The sequence below is a fragment of the Chiloscyllium punctatum genome, chromosome 4 (genome assembly GCF_047496795.1).
Source record: "Chiloscyllium punctatum isolate Juve2018m chromosome 4, sChiPun1.3, whole genome shotgun sequence".
Classification (NCBI taxonomy): Eukaryota; Metazoa; Chordata; class Chondrichthyes; order Orectolobiformes; family Hemiscylliidae; genus Chiloscyllium; species Chiloscyllium punctatum.
The window spans coordinates 23,172,121-23,192,169 of NC_092742.1; the positions used below are offsets into that span (position 1 = coordinate 23,172,121).

A 20,049-nucleotide genomic window follows, 5' to 3' on the forward strand; every position below is an offset into this window, starting at 1 on the left:
TATTAAAACCCGTATACGTTTGCTGCAACATAGAAAGAGGATATTCAGCCTCTCAAGTCTACACAAGCTCTCTATAGGGTAATCAGATAAAGTAAGACTTTGCCTTTCAAGTCTGATTTGGCTTTACTCGTGCCCCTGCACTTAAACCACTGAGTCACACTTGAATATTTCCTGCTTGTGTTGGTGATTAGCTTGTGCCCGAGGGCAACTCCAAATATTGTCATCCTTCAACCTGTGGCCATGCCTTCAGCCATCTAGATCCTAAACTCTGGAACTCCCTGCCTAACTCATTGCACCCTTCTCTCGCCTCCTTTGAAGATAGCCCTGACAGCCTATTTTAGTGTGCTGTATTGTAGCCAGAAATAGATGGCCTCTGGCACCAATGTTAATTTGTAGAGGAATTGCGACAACGTTAATGGTATGGAATTGCAGGCAGGCGTGTTATGAATTATTGAGTCACAGTTATAGAGATGTACAGCATGGAAACAGATCCTTCGGTCCAACCCGTCCATGCTGACCAGATATCCCAACCCAATCTAGTCCCACCTGCCAGCACCTGGCCCATATCCCTCCAAACCCTTCCTATTCTTATACCCGTTGGCAGTTTTATCTGTTTCTTCAAGAACCCAACTCTGCACAAATGGGACTTCTTGGCCTGTGCTCATCCTATCCTGCTCATTTGAAGCAACAATTGATGTTCAAACTTCTATGTAAACATTAATGCCACTTCAACACATCACCTGTATTTCTGGTGGCTCCCCCACAAAATATCGAGGTATTTCAGGAGTCATGCCACAAATATTGTCAGACTCTTAGGGAATATTCTGGAAACATTGCCATATCCTTTGGCACCTTGTAAGCGTAAAGATAGCATTGGACTTTTGGAAGGGAATATTCCTGTGGGCAATTGCAGACATCCATTGGGGTGGGGTGTGGGAAGAGAAGGAGGAATGGAACCTGCAAACATTCGCACTCTAGGTACAGCCCCCTGCAAACTTTGACAGACCATCTTCAAGACAGGGACATGGATATGGGGTTGGGTTGCAGGCTAAGTAACAGGCCTTCAAATGCTTTAATTTCTGAAAGACTGTGTCAGATGCTGAGGGAGTTTTGTTCTTATTACAAAAAAGAATATTCTTAGTAGACATCAAAAAACTAAAATCCTGGAGAGTCAGCACACACACAAATTCACTCAACTCGTGCACTGCTAGCACTACAAATTTATTGTCTATGCGGAATATATTCCTGCATAGAAATTCAATTTGTGACATATCCAGTCCAGTGACAAAGTCAACAGTTAACGCATGCAATGAGACCCACATGGATCTATCATCACAATGCTAGAGCATTTTTTATGTACAAATGTGGTTTATATTAAAGAAATGATTGAGAAGCAACAGCAGTGAAGAACAATGAGTGTCGATGCTTGGTCTTAGAATCAGAAATTGATTGGAAATTGATTTCTTAAACATTATTTGCTTCTGAATCAGAACATTATATATTCAGTTCCGGCTGTATTGTGGGATTGCTGTGACGTCAGATGCGATGTTATTTTGAGGCCTTCTCAATCAGACATCAAAAATCCCATGCTTCAGTTTGAAGAAGAAGATAAACATTCTCCTGACCAATATTTTACTTTCAGTTGTTTAACTCTCATTTGAATTGACACAAATGTTTGGGAAGATTTTTCCCTGGTGCATGCTCCATGGCACTTGTCAACCAGTCAGCACCCTGTTTCTCAACAGGTAGGGGACTGACAGCCCAATGGTTTAATCACTAGACTATTAATCCAGAGATTTGGGTAATGTTCTGGAGACCCAGGTTTGAATCCTACCATGGCAGATGGTAAACTTTGAATTCAGTACATATCTGGAATTAAGAGTCTAATGATGACCATGACACCATTGTCGATTGTCAGGAACAACCCATTTGGTTCATGAATGTCTTTTAGGGCAGGAAACTGCCATCCTTACCTGGTCTGACCTACACGTGAATCCAGACCCACAGCCATGCAGTTGACATTTCACTGCCCTCTGGGCAATTAGGGATGGGTAATTAATACTGGCCTGGCCAGTGACACCCACATCCCATGAATAAGTTTTTAAAAGGTTGATCACATTGCTGTTTATGGGAACTTGCTGTGCCGTCATTGGTCATCATGCCTTCCACATTACTGTAGTACCTCAAACATTTTTAGTATCATGGAAAAGGAGACACATCGTTAAAGCTTCTTGCATTGCACTCGCCAGGACAGACGTAACAGCTGCAAAATTTGACGGGAACAATGATTGATATTGCTTGAGAAACAGAGTGCTAATTGGTTGACACGTAGATTCTGGTTTCCATGGAGCATGCACCAAGGGAAAAAATTTTAAAAATGGCAAATTGATTCCGTTCAAGAAGTACCATGGGGAATACACCTACTGTTGTTCCCTTTGACATTTGACATTCTTGCATTAGTCCTGTTTAGTGCAAGATAACAAGCTTTGTTTTTTGCAGCAATACTGGCATTCTGTGCCACGAATGACCAAAACTAGCTTCTGGTGTAAAGTGCTTTGGGGCATCGTGAGAATTTGAAAGATACTCTTTAAATCTTCCTTCTGTTTGTGTCCTGTTATATAAATTAAACAACTTTAATACAGTCATCTCTTGATAACTCAGGGTTTTTTTTTCTACGCCAAAAAAGAGACTATATCTTTTAAAATAAGCAAGGTAAGTAAAATACCAAAAAAAGGATTTGCTGCTGAGAAATTTAAATTATCAATTTGAATTTAGGGACTGGATTATGAAAAACAGGGCTGCAATTTAGCCCTTAATTGTGGTGCATGAATACTTGTTGATTTTTAATAGGAATCTGCTGCAACCCAATCTGTTGTTGCAAATGTTTCTCTGCATCTTGCTCTCTTCAGAACCCCTCAAGCTAAGCATCATTTCAGATTCTAATGTCTTTTAAGCTTCTGACAACCCCTTCTGCTTCAGGTCATCTCTTATTCTTTCATGTTTTAATAAAACATTGTGTTGTCTGTGCTGTTGCTGTGGAGGAATGTAACTTTGGGAACGGAGTCATGTCCTCCTAAGCTCGGTCTATCTCACTGACTGCTCCTTTTGCCAGCCTGGCATCATGCCGTCAGCTTGGGTCAGGATGACATGAGCCGATTACAATGTCTGTGTGTGTGTAGCAGACAGCTGCTCATCTACTTCATGCACTGGGAGGCAACAGGTTGCTTCCCCAACCTTTACACTGAAAGTTCAAGTTGTATCACATAATTGGAAGTTGACATCAAAATCTTTATGCCAACCCTCCTGCAGAGCTCCGATCCAGTCCCTTCTCTTGATTCTGTCAAAAATGTGAGTAAATCCATTCGGTCCATGTGGTATCCAAGAACATAATCCAGTTTCGTCCTGGGACTAATCTGATCACCCAAACGGAGATGTGTTGTTGTTTTCCCACTGTCTGATCAGAGGTAATCAGACAGTTTGATAAGGTTCCCAATGGTAGACTAATGGAGAAAGTGAAGTTGCAAGGTGTTCTAGCTAGGTGGATAAAGAACTGGATGAGCAACAGATTTACAGACAGTAGTAGTTGAAGGGAGTTTCTCAAAATGGAGAAAGGTTACCAGTGGTGTTCCACAGGAGTCAGTGTTGGGGCCACTGTTGTTTGTAATATACATAAGTGATCTGGAAGAGGGCATTGTTGGTATGATCAGCAAGTTTGCAGATAACACGAAGATTGATGGAGTAGCAGAAAGTATAAGAGACTGTCAGAGAATACAGGAGGATAGAGATAGACTGGTGAGTTCGGCAGAAAAGTGGCAAATGGTTTCAATCCAGACAAATATGAAGTGATGCATTTAGGCAAGACTAATTCTTAAGCAAATTATACAATGAATGGAAGAGCTTTGGGAAAAGTTGATGGACAGAGAGATCTGGGAGTGCAGGTCCATTGTACCCTGAAGGTTGCTGCACAGGTGATTAGAGTGGTCAAGAAGGCATATGGTATACTTACCTTCATTGGACGGGGTATTAAGTATAAGAGCTGGCAAGTCATGTTAATATTGTACAAGACATTGGTTCGGCTGCATTTGGAGTGCTGTGTGTAGTTCTGGTCGCCACATTACCAAAAGGATGTGGACATTTTGGAGAGGGTGCAGAGAATGTTGCCTGGTATGGAAGGTGCTCGCTATGAAGAGAGGTTGAGTAGGTTAGGTTTATTTTCGTTAGAAAAAGGGAGATTGAGGGGGGGCCTGATTGAGGTTTACAAAATCATGAAGGGTATAGACAGGGTGGATAGAGACAAGCTTTTTCTCAGGGTGAAGGATTCAATAACGAGAGGTCACACTTTCAAAATGTGAGGTGAAAATTTTAAGGGGGATACACGTGGTAAATACTTCACATAGAGGGTGGTGGGCATCTGGAACGTGTTGCCAGCAGAGTTTATAGAGACAGACACGGTAAATTCATTTAAGGTGCATCTGGACAGATGCATGAGTAGGTGGGGAGCAGAGGGATACAGATGCTTAAGAATTGGGCGACAGGTTTAGACAGTGGATTTGGATCGGCTCAGGCTTGGAGGTCCGAAGGGCCTGTTCCTGGGATGTAAGTGTTCTTTGTTCGATAAATTCAATTTTTGTGCAATGTTTGTCAAATATATTGGAATGGAAATTTTCTCATGGTCAGAAGTGTAAAGCAAGCAGTTAACCTAGAGGGAGGTGATAGTCTAGTGCTATTATTACTTGACTATTAATCCAGAGACCGAGGTTATGTTCTGGGGACCTGGGTTTGACTCTTACCATGGTTGATGGTGGTGTTTGAATTCCCGAAAGCAGAGTCCACGAAACCATTTTTGATTAGTTTTTTCAACAATCTGGTTCAATAATGTCCATTAGGAAAGAAATCTGCTGCCCTTACCTGGTCTGGCCTACATTGACCCACAGCAATGTTATTGACTTTTAACTGCCCTGCGGGTAATTAGGGATTGGCATTAAAGATTAGATTAGATTCCCTACAATGTGGAAACAGGCCCTTCGGCCCAATTAGTCCACATCGACCCTCCGAAGAGTAACCCACCCAGACCCATTCCCCATATTTACCCTTGACTAATGCACCTAACTCTACGGGCAATTTAGCGTGACCAGTTCACCTAATCTGCACATTTTTGGACTGTGGAAGGAAACCGGAGGACCTGGAGAAAACCCATGCAGATATAGGGAGAGCATGCAAACTCCACACCGATAGTCATCTGAGGCTGGAATTGAACCCAGGTCCTTGGAGTTGTGAGGCAACAGTACTAACCACTGAGCCACCGTGCCACCCCAAAGTAATTAGGGAACTCTAACTTTCTCAGGCCATTGCCTTTACCTCAATTATATGCATCACCTGAACAGGGACTTGAACCCTGGACCCTCAGATTAAAAGTCTGATGCTCTACCGACGAAGCTATCTGGGCCTATTAAATACTGACATTGCCAGTGATTACCACAATCACTCAAATTAATACTTTAAAAAAACTCACTCTATCCAATTATGCTAATATCAACTGAATTAAATAGCCAGGCGAAAGTGAGGACTGCAGATGCGAGAGATTAGAGTCGAGAGTGTGGTATGGGAAAAGCACAGCAGTTCAGGCAGCATCTGAGGAGCAGAGGAATTGACATTTTGGGCAAAAGCCCTTTATCAGCAATGAGGCTGTGAGCCGAGGGGATGGAGAGATAAATGGGAGGGGTGTGGGTTGGGGGAAACGATAGCTGAGAGTGCAATAGGTAGATGGAGCTGGGGGTAATGGTGATAGGTTGGAGAGGAGGGTGAAGTGGGTAGGTGGGAAGGAAGATGGATTGGTAGGACAGGTCACAAGGGCAGTGCCGATTGGGAAGGTTGGAACTGGGATAAGGTGGGGGAGGGGAAACTGGTGTAATCCACATTGATGCCATGGGATTGGAGGGTCCTAAGGCAGAAGATGAAGTGTTCCTCCTCCAGGCGTCGGGTGGGTAGGGAGTAGCGATGAAGGAGGCCCAGGACCTGCATGTCCTCGGCAGAGTGGGAGGGGGAGTTGAAGTGTTCGGCCACAGGCTGGTGGGGTTTGTTGGTGCACGTGTCCCAGAGCTGTTCTCAGAAGTGCTCTGCATGTAGGCGTCCTATACCCCAATGTGGAGGGGACCACATCAGGAGCAACAGATACAGTAAATGATGTGTGGAAGTGCAGGTAAAATTCTGATGAATGTGGAAGGCTCTTTTGGGGCTTTGGCTGGAGGTGAGGCGAGAGGTGTGGGTGCAGGCTTTGCAATTCCTGCGGGTGGCAGGTGCTGGGAGGGGAGGGTGGGTTGGTGGGGGGCATGGACCTGACAAGGGAATCGCAGAGGGTATTTATGGAAAGCAGATAGGGGTGGGGAAGGAAATATTTCACTATTGGTGGGGTCTGTTTGTAGGTGGCAGAAATGGCAGAGGATGATGCGATGTATATGGAAGTTAGTAAGTTGAGGACCGGGGTGGGGGGGTTCTGAACTTGTTGTTTAATTAAATAACCAGCTCACTGGATAATGGACTGTCCATGCTGCATTGTTTCCTCCCAAGATAACATTTAACTCATTGTGTCTTTCGTCAATGAAGATAATTTGGAAATTGTAAGAAAGGAGCAAAACTTTTGAGTAACTGGGTTCTTTTACTTTCAGTTTCTGGTCCTTTTGAGAAGTACCAACTACAAATTCTGCACTGAGCTCCTGCATTTAAAGGAATGAAGCAAGTGGTAGATTAATATGAGTAAGTTGTTTACAGGAGATCTGAGAAAAGGTTTTTTCACCCAGAGAGTGATAGAAATATGGAAGATTCTGCTGGAGAGGTTGGTGGAGGCAGGTACTCTCACAACGTTTAAGAAGCACCTGGATAAACATTTACAATGCCAGGCAATAGTAGGCTAAGGACCAAGTACAGATAAATGGAATTACGGTGGTTTGGTGTTTGCTGGTCGGCATAGACGTGGATAGGCCGAAAGGCCTGTTCTTTGCTGTATGACAGTATGAAATCTAAGTAAAGACGTATGAGGCCGGAAAAGCACAGCCAGTCAGGCAATATCCAAGGAGCAGGAGAGTCGACATTTCGAGCCCACATGTCCTCCCTCACCTCCATCCCAAGGCCTCAAAGGATCCTTCCACATCTGGCAGAGATTTTCCTGCACGTCCAAACACCTCATCCACTGTGTCCATTGTTATTGATGTGGTCTCTTCTACATTGGGGAAACAGGACGCCAATTTGCGGGACGTTTCATAGAACATGTCCTAGCTGCACACACCAAACAACCCCACCACCCTGTGGCTGAACACTTTAAATCCCCTCTCACTCTGTCAAGGACATGCAAGTCCCGGGCTGCCGCCATGCCAAATCCTACCCACTCATGCCTGGAGGAAGAACACCTCATCTTCTGCCATGGGAACCTCCAACCACACAGAACCAATGTGGATTTCACCAGTTTCCTCATCTCCCCTCCCCCCACCTTATCCCAGATCCAACCCTCCAACTCAGCACCACTCTCTTGAACTATGTTACCTGTCCATCTTCCTTCCCACCTATCTGCTCCACCCTCCATTCCAACCTATCACCATCACCCTATCTATCTACCTATTGCATTCCTAGCTGCCTTACCCCCCAGCCCACTGCCATCCTTGATGAATATGCTGTGCTCGAAACATCAGCTCTCCTGCTCCTCGGATGCTGCCCGATCGACCGTGCTTTTCCAGCCCCACACGTTTTGACTCTGATCTTCAGCATCTGCAGCCTTCACTTTCTCCCATGTGAAATCTAAAAAGGGAGGACTCATTACTGACAGTGGGCAGATTTCCATCAGTCACCTTTCCTGACTCCCATCTTGCTTTTCTTTTACAGATCCAGCTTCAGCCTACATCAGGCAGCTCGAAAGTAAAGTCAAGTTACTGGAAGAAGACAACAAGATTTTAGCACAGGTTTGTCACACCAGGCGCCTGGTCTGAACGTTGGGCTAATGTGTAAAATTCTCCATCATCAGTCAGTGCTTGCAGTGATTAGTGGAAGGCCTTCCCCTGAAAATGAAACCGGGGCAGAGATTTTGCATCATGCTTTCATACATTGAGTATTGTCTAAATACAAACTCATGGCATGAAGAGCTCTTGTTTGGCGATTGCAGCGAAGTTTTCTAATATCTAAATAATGCTCACTACCCGAGGAAACGTGATAACAAGTCAATGACAAATCCATTGGTGCACATCAGTAATGTGGGGCCACTTCAACAGTATGGTTTGTAGAATGTCATTTCTAACTGTTTGGTATGTTTGTATTGAGCAGATACATTATCTGCATCACTTGGACCTATGCACACATGTGATACCTTAATGCAAAATTACTGAAAGTTGACAATGCCTTTCAAGAAATTCAAGTCAGTAGCAATGTGGATTCAAACTGGTTGAGGAAGGTTATCATGGAACTTCCCAGCAGTCAGTATGTGGACCCTTGCTTTTCCTGATATATATATATATATATATAAATGATCTAGATCATGATGTACAGTGGACAGTTTCAGAGTTTGCAGATGACTCTACACTTGGTAGAATTGTGAAGTGTGAGCAGTGTGGAACTCCAAAGGACATTGACAAGTTGGTGGAGTGGGCTGCTAGGTGGCAGTTAAGGCTTAATGCAAAGAACTGCTAGATGAAGCATCTTTGTCATAAGAACATGGATAGACAATATAAAAGAAGGGGTACAGTTTGAAAAGGCGTGCAGAAGTACCTGTATGTATATGTGCACAGATCAATGAAGGTGGAAGGACAGCATAAGAATGAGTAAATTTGCAGATGACACCAAAGAAGGTTACCTCAGAGGAGGAGTAAGTGAGGACTGCAGATGCTGGAGATCAAAGCTGAAAATGTGTTGCTGGAAAAGCACCGCAGGTCAGGCAGCATCCAAGGAGCAGGAGAATCGATGTTTCAGGCATGAGCCCTTCTTCAGGAATGAGGAAAGTATGCCAAGCAGGCTAAGATAAAAGGTAGGGAGGAGGGACTTGGGGGAGGGGCGTTGGAAATGCGATAGGTGGAAGGAGGTTAAGGTGAGGGTGATAGGCCGGAGTGGGGGTGGGGGTGGGGGCGGAAAGGTCAGGAAGAAGATTGCAGGTTAGGAAGGTGGTGCTGAGTTCAAGGGTTGGGACTGAGACAAGGTGGGGGGAGGGGAAATGAGGAAACTGGAGGAATCTGAGTTCATCCCTCGTGGTTGGAGGGTTCCTAGGCGGAAGATGAGGCACTCTTCCTCTAGCCGTCGTGTTGCTATGGTCTGGTGATGGAGGAGTCCAAGGACCTGCATGTCCTTGGTGGAGTGGGAGGGGGAGTTGAAGTGTTGAGCCATGGGGTGGTTGGTTGGTTGGTTGGTCCGGGTGTCCCAGAGGTGTTCTCTGAAACGTTCCGCAAGTAGGTGGCCTGTCTCCCCAATATAGAGGAGGCCACATCAGGTGCAATGGATGCAGTAAATGATGTGTGTGGAGGTGCAGGTGAATTTGTGGCGGATATGGAAGGATCCCTTGCGGCCTTGGAAGGAAGTAAGGGGGGAGGTGTGGGTGCAAGTTTTGCATTTCTTGCGGTTTGCAGGGGAAGGTGCCGGGAGTGGAGGTTGGGTTGGTGGGGGGTGTGGATCTGACGAGGGAGTCACGGAAGGAGTGGTACCTCAGAGTACAATGGGATCTTGATCAGATAGGCCAATGGGCTGAGGAGGGGCAGATGGAGTTTAATTGAGATATATTTGAGATGCTGCATTTGGAAAGGCAAATCAGGGCAGGACGCATATAGGGCTCATGCCCAAAATGTCAATTCTCCTGCTCCTTGGATGGTGCCTGACCTGCTGTGCTTTCTCAGCACCACACTCTTGATTCTGGTCTCCAGCATCTGCAGTCCTCACTTTCTCCTAGTATACACTTAATGATAAGGTCCTGTGGAGTGTTGCTGAATAAAGAGACCTTGGAGTGCAGTTTCAGCAGTTCCATAGTTCCTTGAAAGTGGAGTCCCAGGTAGATAGGATAGTGAAGAAGGCATTTGGTATACTTGCATTTATTGGTCAGTACATTGGGTATAGGAGTTGGGAGGTCATATTACATCTGTACAGAACATTGGTTTGGCCACTTTTGGAATATTGCATGAAATTCTGGTCTCCCTGCTATAGGAAGGATGTTGTGAAACCTGAAAGAGTTCAGATAATATTTACAAGGATGTTGCTGGTGTTGAAAGGTTTAAGCTATTGGGAGAGGCTGAATAGGCTGAGGCTGTTTTCCCTAGAGCGTCAGAGGCTGAGGGGTGACCTTATAGAGGTTTATAAAATCATGAGGGGTATGGATAGGATAAACAGACACTGTCTTTTCCCCGGGGTGGGGGAATCCAAAACTATGGGACACAGGTTTAAGGTGAGAAAGGAGAGATTTAAAATGAAACTAAGGGGCAACATTTTCACACAGAGGGTGGCGAGTGTATGGAATGAGGAAATGGTGGCAGCTGGTACATTTACAACATTTCAAAGGCATCTGGTTGGGTGTATGCATAGGAGGGGTTTGGAGGGATATGGGATATCTGGTCGGCGTGGATGAGTTGGACCAAAGGGTCTGTTTCTGTGCTGTATAGCTTTATGAATCTGTGACATCATGACAAGTGGTGAGAAGACTTAATAAAGCCTACAGTTTTCTTGGATTTATTAATAGAAAAATAAGTACAGGAGCAATGAGGAAATGTTGAACTTGTACAAGACACTTGTTAGACATCAGCTGGCATGTTGGTTACAGCTCAGCAAAAAGTATAGCTTTTGAGAAAACTTTTGAAAGTGCGCTCAAATGAAATTCTGTTTCCAGCTTCTGTTCCTTTTCTATTTTCTGCAATCTTGTGGCTTCTGCTATATTTTTGTCATCACCGTCTCACTTCACCACTCAAGGTGGTTATTTTTATCAGTCTCCCTTTTGAACTTGAATGCAAAGAATCTGGTAATTTGTGGGATAGCAGTGTAAAAATAGCCAGGAAAGCCACTGGGTTGCTATTGCAAGATATGCATGTCCCACCCTAATTGACTGATCTTAGAATGCTCTTTAAATTGTCAACTGGTTGTGAATGATTCCCACAAAACTTCAGAAGAGAATTGGACACATCCATTGACAATGCCCTTGGTGTGGTGCCTAAACTCTGTCAATCCCAGCCTAATAAAATTTGGATTGTCAAATTCAAAGACAGAACAACTGAGGAAAATGTCGAAAGCCCTACAACAAAAGCTACTGCTTGAATGTGTCAACTATGAAAGCTATAACCAGAAACAGTATGGCTAATTTAGGAATCGACAAATACTCACTGAATTTGATAGCTCTGAAACCAGAACTGAAGGTGCTTTTAGCACTATCCCGGACCCTGTATTCCCTTTCTTTTGTTCCAATCTCCTAACTGCAGTCTCTCCATCCTGCTGTTCATTTATATTTGCCATCATGTATCACTCTCTTTAGACCTGCCTCGCTCCAATGCAAAAGCAGAGACTGAATTGATGATGTGCATCAGAGGAATGCGGACAGGTCTGTGTTGCTGTTCAGAATCAACAGCAGATTCTTTGATTCTGTTTATCATGGCTGAATAGTGTGTGACATTTCCCGGGCCTCAGACGGCTTATATTTGCAATGACATGAGTAGTCCTTGGCCTGCCTTCAACTAGCAGAATCCTATGCTACCCCGCATGCTCCAACCTTAGTTCAGTGGAACGCTTTCATAAATGGCTTTTTTCTTGTACTCAATCACCATTTCTTTATGGTGCGACAAGTTACAATTCAGGTCTGCCCATCCTCCCTCTGCTGTCTTTGTATGATATCTTATATGATTGTATGAGGGCTTAGCCTGTAATCAATATGTGCAGGCTCTTGCTCTTCATCAGATCATGATTGGTTCTACCTGTTCTTTACAACTGTTAAAGAGAAGCCAGGTTGGGCTTGACTGACCAACAGCGTGACAATTGAACCAGTTTCAGGTCAGTCAGTTTTCAGCTGGTTGGCTCCTGTCTGCTACCAGATATCTTTCTCTCCAGTCATTTTTGTTGGAAACGCCTCTAAGAACTGTAATTATTTATCTTAATTTGATCGAGGGCTGAGTTTTACAGCCATGGCTCCCTGGAGCCTAAGAGTTCCTCAAACATCCCAAAAGCGTTTCATGTGATTTTCAGGTCAATTGAAATTTATGCCAGTTGTTTTTAAAAACTTGTTCAAAATGTCCTTCTCCATTTAAAGAAAAGATAATAATTAAATCAGTTTGCATTTTCATTCTTTTGTTCATTAGTGATTTATGATGTATTATTTGTATGGCTGGAGGTGCACAGAATTCCACAAGATATGTAGGGGTCCTGAACTTAAAGGTTGCAAACCACTTTGGGGTAACACTGGTTGTAGATGGCAAACCCCAGTTGGATTCTCCTGTACAGTATGGACAAGAAGGCAAGGAGGAGGCAGTCAGAGCAATCGTCCTCTCAGATTATCACAGCCCAGTTCTGTGGCTTGCCAACTGGACTAGGCTTCGGATCAGACCCACGAGGATCAGATCCACGTGGCTGCCTCCTCTGCCTGAAAGGTATCCTGGACAGGGCACTCACGATTGCACCAAATCCAATCGGTTGTACTGATGATCTCTCTATTCCCCTTAGTCTTCCACCTTGCGCAGAGAGGCATTGATTTACTGTTGAACCAGTTGACGACCACCCTACTCAGCAGAACGTGAACCATTAGCACCTCCTGAGTGCAATTCAAAGTGAGAATTTCTATTTGTTGATTGCAGCTGACCACTGCTTTGTCCTTTGCCAGTCTGAGAGAGGTAAATCACCCAGACAGTGAAATTGTAGTCCTGTGAGCCCAAGGTAATGAGTTAGACGGGAGCAGAATGCCTGAGGCATAAGTATTCAATCACTAATCAACCACAAAATATTGCCTATACATTTGAAATGATATAGGTAAAAACAATGACTGCAGATGCTGGAAACCAGATTCTGGATTAGTGGTGCTGGAAGAGCACAGCAATTCAGGCAGCATCCGAGGAGCAGTAAAATCGACGTTTCGGGCAAAAACCCTTCATCAGGAATAAAGGCAGAGAGCCTGAAAGGTGGAGAGATAAGCTGGAGGAGGGTGGGAGTGGGGAGAAAGTAGCATAGAGTACATTAGGTGATAGGTCAGGGAGGTCGATGGAGTGGATAGGTGGAAAAGAAGATAGGCAGGTCAGACAGGTCATGGGGACAGTGCTGAGCTGGAAGTTTGGAACTAGGGTGAGGTGGGGGAAGGGGAAATGAGGAAACTGTTGAAGTCCACATTGATGCCCTGGGGTTGAAGTGTTCCAAGGCGAAAGATGAGGCGTTCTTCCTCCAGGCGTCTGGTGGTGAGGGAGTGGCGGTGAATGAGGCCCAGGACCTCCATGTCCTCAGCAGAGTGGGAGGGGAGTTGAAATGTTGGTCCACAGGGCGGTGTGGTTGATTGGTGCAGGTTTCCCGGAGATGTTCCCTAAAGCGCTCTGCTAGGAGGCACCCAGTCTCCCCAATGTAGAGGAGACCACATCGGGAGCAACGGATACAATAAATGATATTAGTGGATGTGCAGGTAAACTTTGATGGATGTGGAAAGCTCCTTTAGGGTCTTGGATGGAGGTGAGGGAGGAGGTGTGGGCGCAGGTTTTACAGTTCCTGCGGTGGCAGGGGAAGGTGCCAGGATGGGAGGGTGGGTTGTACGGGGGCGTGGACCTGACCAGGTAGTCACAGAGGGAACGGTCTTTGCGGAAGGCGGAAAGGGGTGGGGAGGGAAATATATCCCTGGTGGTGGGGTCCGTTTGAGGTGGTGGAAATGTCGGCGGATGATTTGGTTTATGCGAAGGTTGATAGGGTGGAAGGTGAGCACCAGGGGTGTTCTGTCCTTGTTACGGTTGGAGGGGTGGGGTCTGAGGGCGGAGGTGCGGGATGTGGACGAGATGCGTTGGAGGGCATCTTTAACCACGTGGGAAGGGAAATTGCGGTCTCTAAAGATGAGGCCATCTGGTGTGTTCTTCTGTCCATTTTCCTAGTCAGACATATTTTCAGCCATTTGTGCTTCATCCCAATGTTAAAAACCTCAAACTACTTTCTGCAGAGACACCTTGCTAGTTTGGAAGGACATCAATCTGTTACTGGAGAGAGAGAAAAGGAGAGGGAGTGCTCCAGATCCATGAACTTTGACAGGAACAGCCTACTGAAGAAATAATGGCAGTGTTTCCACAGGTTTTGCCTGGCCTGCTGGGAGTTTCAAGCATTTTCTGTTTATTTTCCAAATTTCAGGCTTCTTTGGCAAAATTATAACTTTACCATATGGCACCTCTAAATGAGATTAGCAGCTAAATGTAAAATTAGAAAGATAGCTTGCTTAGTTCATGCTTGACAAAAATTGATTGCGACTGCGTGAAATCTGTTTGATGCAGAACTCTTGCATATATGTGAGTCTTGCTTTAAGTCTGAAACCTTGAATCTAATCCCAGTGGTGCAAGTTGCTAACTCTTTCTGACTATGAAGCTATATCCTAATAAATTAAAATAACCATGAAAGGTAGTCAGCATGGGAAGATAATAGTAAGTGAGTAAGGATGGAGTGCTGTTTCTTATAACCCGTAGAAATAGGAGAGCTTTTGCACATTTTGAGGAGAGGTAGACGTTTATATTTCCTATCTGTGCCTCTGAATGAGCTCCATGTGTTTGCAAATTGTGTTCTTATGGGGTCTTTTGCAGCCTGCAGTTATACTGACTGCACAGTTGTGCTTTACTGTGGAAATGCAGGGTGACTGATAGTTGTGGATCTGTTCGCCGAGCTGGGAATTTGTGTTGCAGACGTTTCGTCCCCTGTCTAGGTGACACCCTCAGTGCTTGGGAGCCTCCTGTGAAACGCTTCTGTGATGTTTCCTCCGGTATTTATAGTGATTTGTATCTGCCTATTCCAGTTGTCAGTCCTAGCTGTCCGCTGCAGTGGCTGGTATATTGGGTTGATGTGCTTATTGATTGAATTTGTGGATGAGTGCCATGCCTCTAGGAATTCCTTGGCTGTTCTCTGTTTGGCTTGTCCTATAATTGTAGTGTTGTCCCAGTCGAACTCATGTTGCTTGTCATCTGAGTGTGTGGCTACTAAGGATAGCTGGTCATGTTGATTCGTGGCAAGTTGGTGTTCGTGGATGCGGACCATTAGCTGTCTTCCTGTTTGTCCTATCTAGTGTTTTGTGCAGTCCTTGCATGGGATTTTGTACACTACATTGGTGTTGCTCATGCTGGGTATCGGGTCCTTCGTCCTGGTGAGTTGTTGTCTGAGAGTGGCTGTTGGTTTGTGTGCTGTTATGAGTCCTAGTGGTCGCATTAGTCTGGCTGTCAGTTCAGAAATGTTTTTGATGTATGGTAGTGTGGCTAGTCCTTTGGGTTGCGGCATGTCCTCATTCCATTGTCTTTCCCTTAGGCATCTGTTGATGAAATTGTGGGGGTATCCGTTTTTGGCGAATACATTGTATAGGTGTTCTTCTTCCTCATTTTTGCAGTTCTGGTGTACTGCAGTGTGTTGTGGCCCTTTTGAACAGTGTCTTGATGCAACTTCTTTTGTGCCTGTTGGGGTGGTTGCTTTTGTAGGTCAGGACTTGGTCTGTGTGTGTGACCTTCCTGTATACCTTTGTGGTGAATTCTCCATTAGAAACATCTAACGGAGAATTCACCACAAAGGTATACAGGAAAGTCACACACACAGACCAAGTCCTGAACTACGAAAGCAACCACCCCAACACACACAAAAGAAGTTGCATCAAGACACTGTTCAAAAGGGCCACAACACACTGCAATACACCAGAACTGCAAAAAGAGGAAGAAGAACACCTATACAATGTATTCGCCAAAAACGGATACCCCCACAATTTCATCAACAGATGCCTAAGGGAAAGACAATGGAATGAGGACATGCCGCAACCCAAAGGACTAGCCACACTACCATACATCAAAAACATTTCTGAACTGACAGCCAGACTACTGTGACCACTAGGACTCATACTCATAACAGCACACAAACCAACAGCGACTCTCAGACAACAACTCACCAGGACGAAGGACCCGATACCCAGCATGAGCAAAACCAGTGTAGTGTACAAAATCCCATGCAAGGACTGCATAAAACACTACATAGGACAAACAGGAAGACAGCTAACGATCCGTATCCATGAACACCAACTAGCCACGAAACGATATGACCAGCTATCCTTAGTAGCCACAGAGTCAGATGACAAGCAACATGAGTTCGACTAGGACAGCACTACTATTATAGGACAAACCAAACAGAGAACAGCCAGGGAATTCCTAGAGGCATGGCACTCATCCACAGATTCAATCAATAAGCACATCAACCTGGACCCAATATACCGGCCACTGCAGCGGACAGCTGGAACTGACAACCAAAAGCGGCAGATACAAATCAGTACAAATGCCGGAGGAAACATCACAGAAGCGCTTCACAGGAGGCTCCCAAGCACTGAGGATGTCACCTAGACGGGGACGAAACGTCTGCAACACAAATTCCCAGCTCGGCGAACAGAACCACAACAACGAGCCCCCGAGCTACAAATCTTCTCCCAAACTTTGACTGATAGTGCCTGAAGAAACTGGGGCAAAGGCATACACAGTAGGGAGACCATTTCTTGTGTTTCTGTTTCAGTGGGAAGCAATGCCCTCTGATGTGTACTTGCCATGTATGCTGGGAAATAATTTTCCAACATGCAATACAGAGGGAGATGAATAAATCCCCAGAACCTGATCATGTGTACCCTAGAACTCTATGGGAAGCTGGAGAAGTGATTGCTGTGCCTCTTGCTGAGATATTTGTATCATCGATAGTCACAGGTGAGGTGCCGGAAGATTGGAGATTGGCTAACGTGGTGCCACTGTTTAAGAAGGGTGGTAAGGACAAGCCAGGGTACTACAGACCAGTCAGCCTGATGTTGGTGGTGGGAGCAAGCTGTTGGAGGGAATCCTGAGGGACAGGATGTACATGTATTTGGAAAGGCAAGAACTGATTAGGGATAGTCAACATGGCTATCATGTTTCACAAACTTGATTGAGTTTTTTGAGGAAGTAACAAAGAGGATTGATGAGGGCAGTGTGGTAAATGTGATCTACATGGACTTCAGTAAGGTGTTCGAAAAGGTTCCCCATGGGAGACTGGTTAGCAAGGTTAGATCTCAGAGAGAACTAGCAATTTGAATACAGAACTGGCTCAAAGGTAGAAGACAGAGGGTGGTGGTGGAGGCCTGTGACCAGTGGAGTGCCACAAAATTCAGTGCTGGGTCCTCTACTTTTTGTAATTTGCATAAATGATTTGGATGTGAGCATAAGAGGTACAGTTAGTAAGTTTGCAGATGACACCAAAATTGGAGGTATAGTGGACAGCGAAGAAGGTTACCTCAGATTGCAACAGGATCTTGATCAGATGGGCCAATAGGTTGAGAAGTGGCAAATGAAGTTTAATTTGGATAAATGTGAGGTGCTGCATTTTGGGAAAGCAAATTGTAGCAGGACGTAGGCACTTAATGGTAAGGTCTGAGGGAGTGTTGCTGAACAAAGAGACCTTGGAGTGCAGGTTCATAGCTCCTTGAAAGTAAATCGCAGGTAGATAGGATAGTGAAGAAGGCATTTGGAATGCTTTCTTTTTTTGGTCAGAATATTGAGTAGAGGGGTTGGGAGGTCATGTTGCGGCTGTGCAGGACATTGGTTAGGCCATTGTTGGAATATTGTGTGCAATTCTGGTCTCCTTCCTATTGGAAAGATGCTGTGAAACTTGAAAGGGTTCAGCAAAGATTTACAAGGATAATGCCAGGATATGAGCTATAGGGAGAGGCTGAACAGGCTCGGGCTGTTTTCCCTGGAGCATCGGAGGCTGAGGGGTGATCTTATTGAGGTTTACAAAATTATGTGGGGCATGGATAGGATAAGTAGACAAAGTCTTTTCCCTGGGGTTGGGGATTCAAGAACTAGAGGGCATAGATTTAGGGTGAGAGGGGAAAGTTATAAAAGAGACCTAAGGGGCAACTTTTTCACGCAGAGGGTGATACGTGTATGGAATGAGCTGCCAGAGGAAGTGGTGGAGGCTGGTACAGTTGCAACATTTAAAAGGCATTTAGATGGGTATATGAATATGAAGGATTGAGAGGGATATGGGCCGGGTGCTGACAGGTGGGACTAGATTGGGTTGGGATATCTGGTCGGCATGGACGGGTTGGACCGAAGGGTCTGGTTCCGTGCTGTCCATCTCTATGACTCTATGACAAGGCTTTGCCATGGTATCAGTAAAAAAAAATTACCATTGTTGGATTGACATCATGGGTCCCACTCATGAAGCATCTGTTTTACTGTTTTATTCTTGGTGGAAAGCTTCCTCCCCCACCTTATGAACTACATAATTAAAGAAACCACCCCTTGTATTAAAGTAATGACGAATATTGTTCTAATATTATCAGCACAGCACGGTGGATACAGGCGATCTGAAATAAAAATAGAACTGCTGGAGAAACTCAGCAGGTCTGGCAGAGTCTGGGGAGAGAGAGAGTAAGTTAATGTTTCGGGTTCAACATTGTGATATTTTTCAGGTTTGATCCCAGATCGATAGGTTCTGTATTTTTAGTTTGGTAAGGTATTTCAGATTTACTGCTGCCCCAAGCTCTGAATCCATTTGATCAGGTTATTATATCAGCATTTGACTGAAGTGTACTGCTGCCAGCAAGATAAACAAACATAGCTATTTGGACAGACTTAGTTCTGGATTTGACCAGAAGCAAAAACACACACACACACATATTCAGTGGAGCTCCTGTATAATGTGGTAGTATCAGATGAGGAACAGAAGCTGCATTAATGGCTGACTGATTTTTTAAGAGCCTCCAGACTGGGTGTCAGTGGCAATGTTGTTAGTATTTTACCAGCTTGGGGGAGCAAAGTTAGCCTTAAGCTGAAATGACCTTGTTGTGATGGAAAACTCCCTTTAGAACTAATCAATCTCCCACTGTTAATATCTGATCGGCTGGTATTATGAAAGGGCAAAGTATTATCTGTTGTAAACAGTGGGAAAGACCTGCTTTGGCTCAGATAGGAATTGGTCCAATTTAGCTTATTCACATCACATATTTGGAGGTGACTGGTTGCTAAATGTTTTGGTTTATTTCAGTGATGTGCTGTTTTGTATTTTAGTCGACATGAAAAAAATGATTTATCTTAAATTAAATGATCCAATTTCCTTAAGGGTCACAAGCTATACTTCCAAGTGAAGCAGCAATTTGCAAGTACTTCTTTCAAATTATTCTGCTGTATTTGCTACTCACAGTACAGTTTCCTGTATAATTAGGAGACCAAATGTAGATTGGGCCATTGTATTTGTAGAATATTCCTATAAATAATGTCAGTCTGTTGTAGCTACTTGTGTTTTATGTATGTCTTATGAGATATTAGAACAGTCTGGTTTCAGTTCAATGTTGACACTTCATATGCTGCACATTGTTTTAGTCTGTTCTTTTATGATATCACACCATCCTGTCCACAACCATAAACCTTGAACTTAACAGTGCCCTGTCATTTAACATTTCATTTTCCACCTTCCTCTTCCTCTCCCTCTCCCTCTTCCTCCTTGATCTAGCTGCACTATTCCAGTGAACAAGATTGTAGACTTGAGGAACATCACCTCATCGTACCTTTAGGCACTTTACACTATCTGGACTCAATACTGAATTCAGAAATGTCAGACATTAACTCTGCATTTTATTTCCTTTTAGTCACAGAGTCATACAGCACAGAAAGAGGCCTTTGGGCCACTAAGTCTGCACTGACCTATCTACGCTGGTCCCACTTTCCAGCATTTGGCCCATGATCTTGACATGATGATAGTTAAAGTGGTCCTTTGCATACATCTTAATGATTGTGAGGTTTTACGCCTCTATTCCTCTCCCAGGCATGCATTCCACGTTCCTATCACGCTGAGTGACAGTAATTCCTCAAGTTCCTTCTAACCTTCCTGCCCTTCATCTTA

General features: G+C 44.5%; 1 protein-coding gene and 1 non-coding gene across 3 annotated transcripts in view; one reads left to right on the top strand and one right to left on the bottom strand.

Annotated features, from left to right (window-relative positions):
* ccdc85ca (coiled-coil domain containing 85C, a) overlaps positions 1-20,049 on the top strand; it is a 244,521-nt gene that overhangs the window by 139,098 nt on the left and 85,374 nt on the right. For both annotated transcript variants that reach the window (XM_072568247.1, XM_072568246.1), the window contains exon 2: positions 7,873-7,949. In XM_072568247.1, coding sequence (XP_072424348.1) covers positions 7,873-7,949 — 77 coding nt within the window. The remainder of the gene's footprint in view (positions 1-7,872; positions 7,950-20,049) is intronic.
* Positions 5,374-5,446, bottom strand: trnak-uuu (transfer RNA lysine (anticodon UUU)). Its single transcript has one exon. It is a non-coding gene; the product is annotated as a tRNA-Lys (tRNA).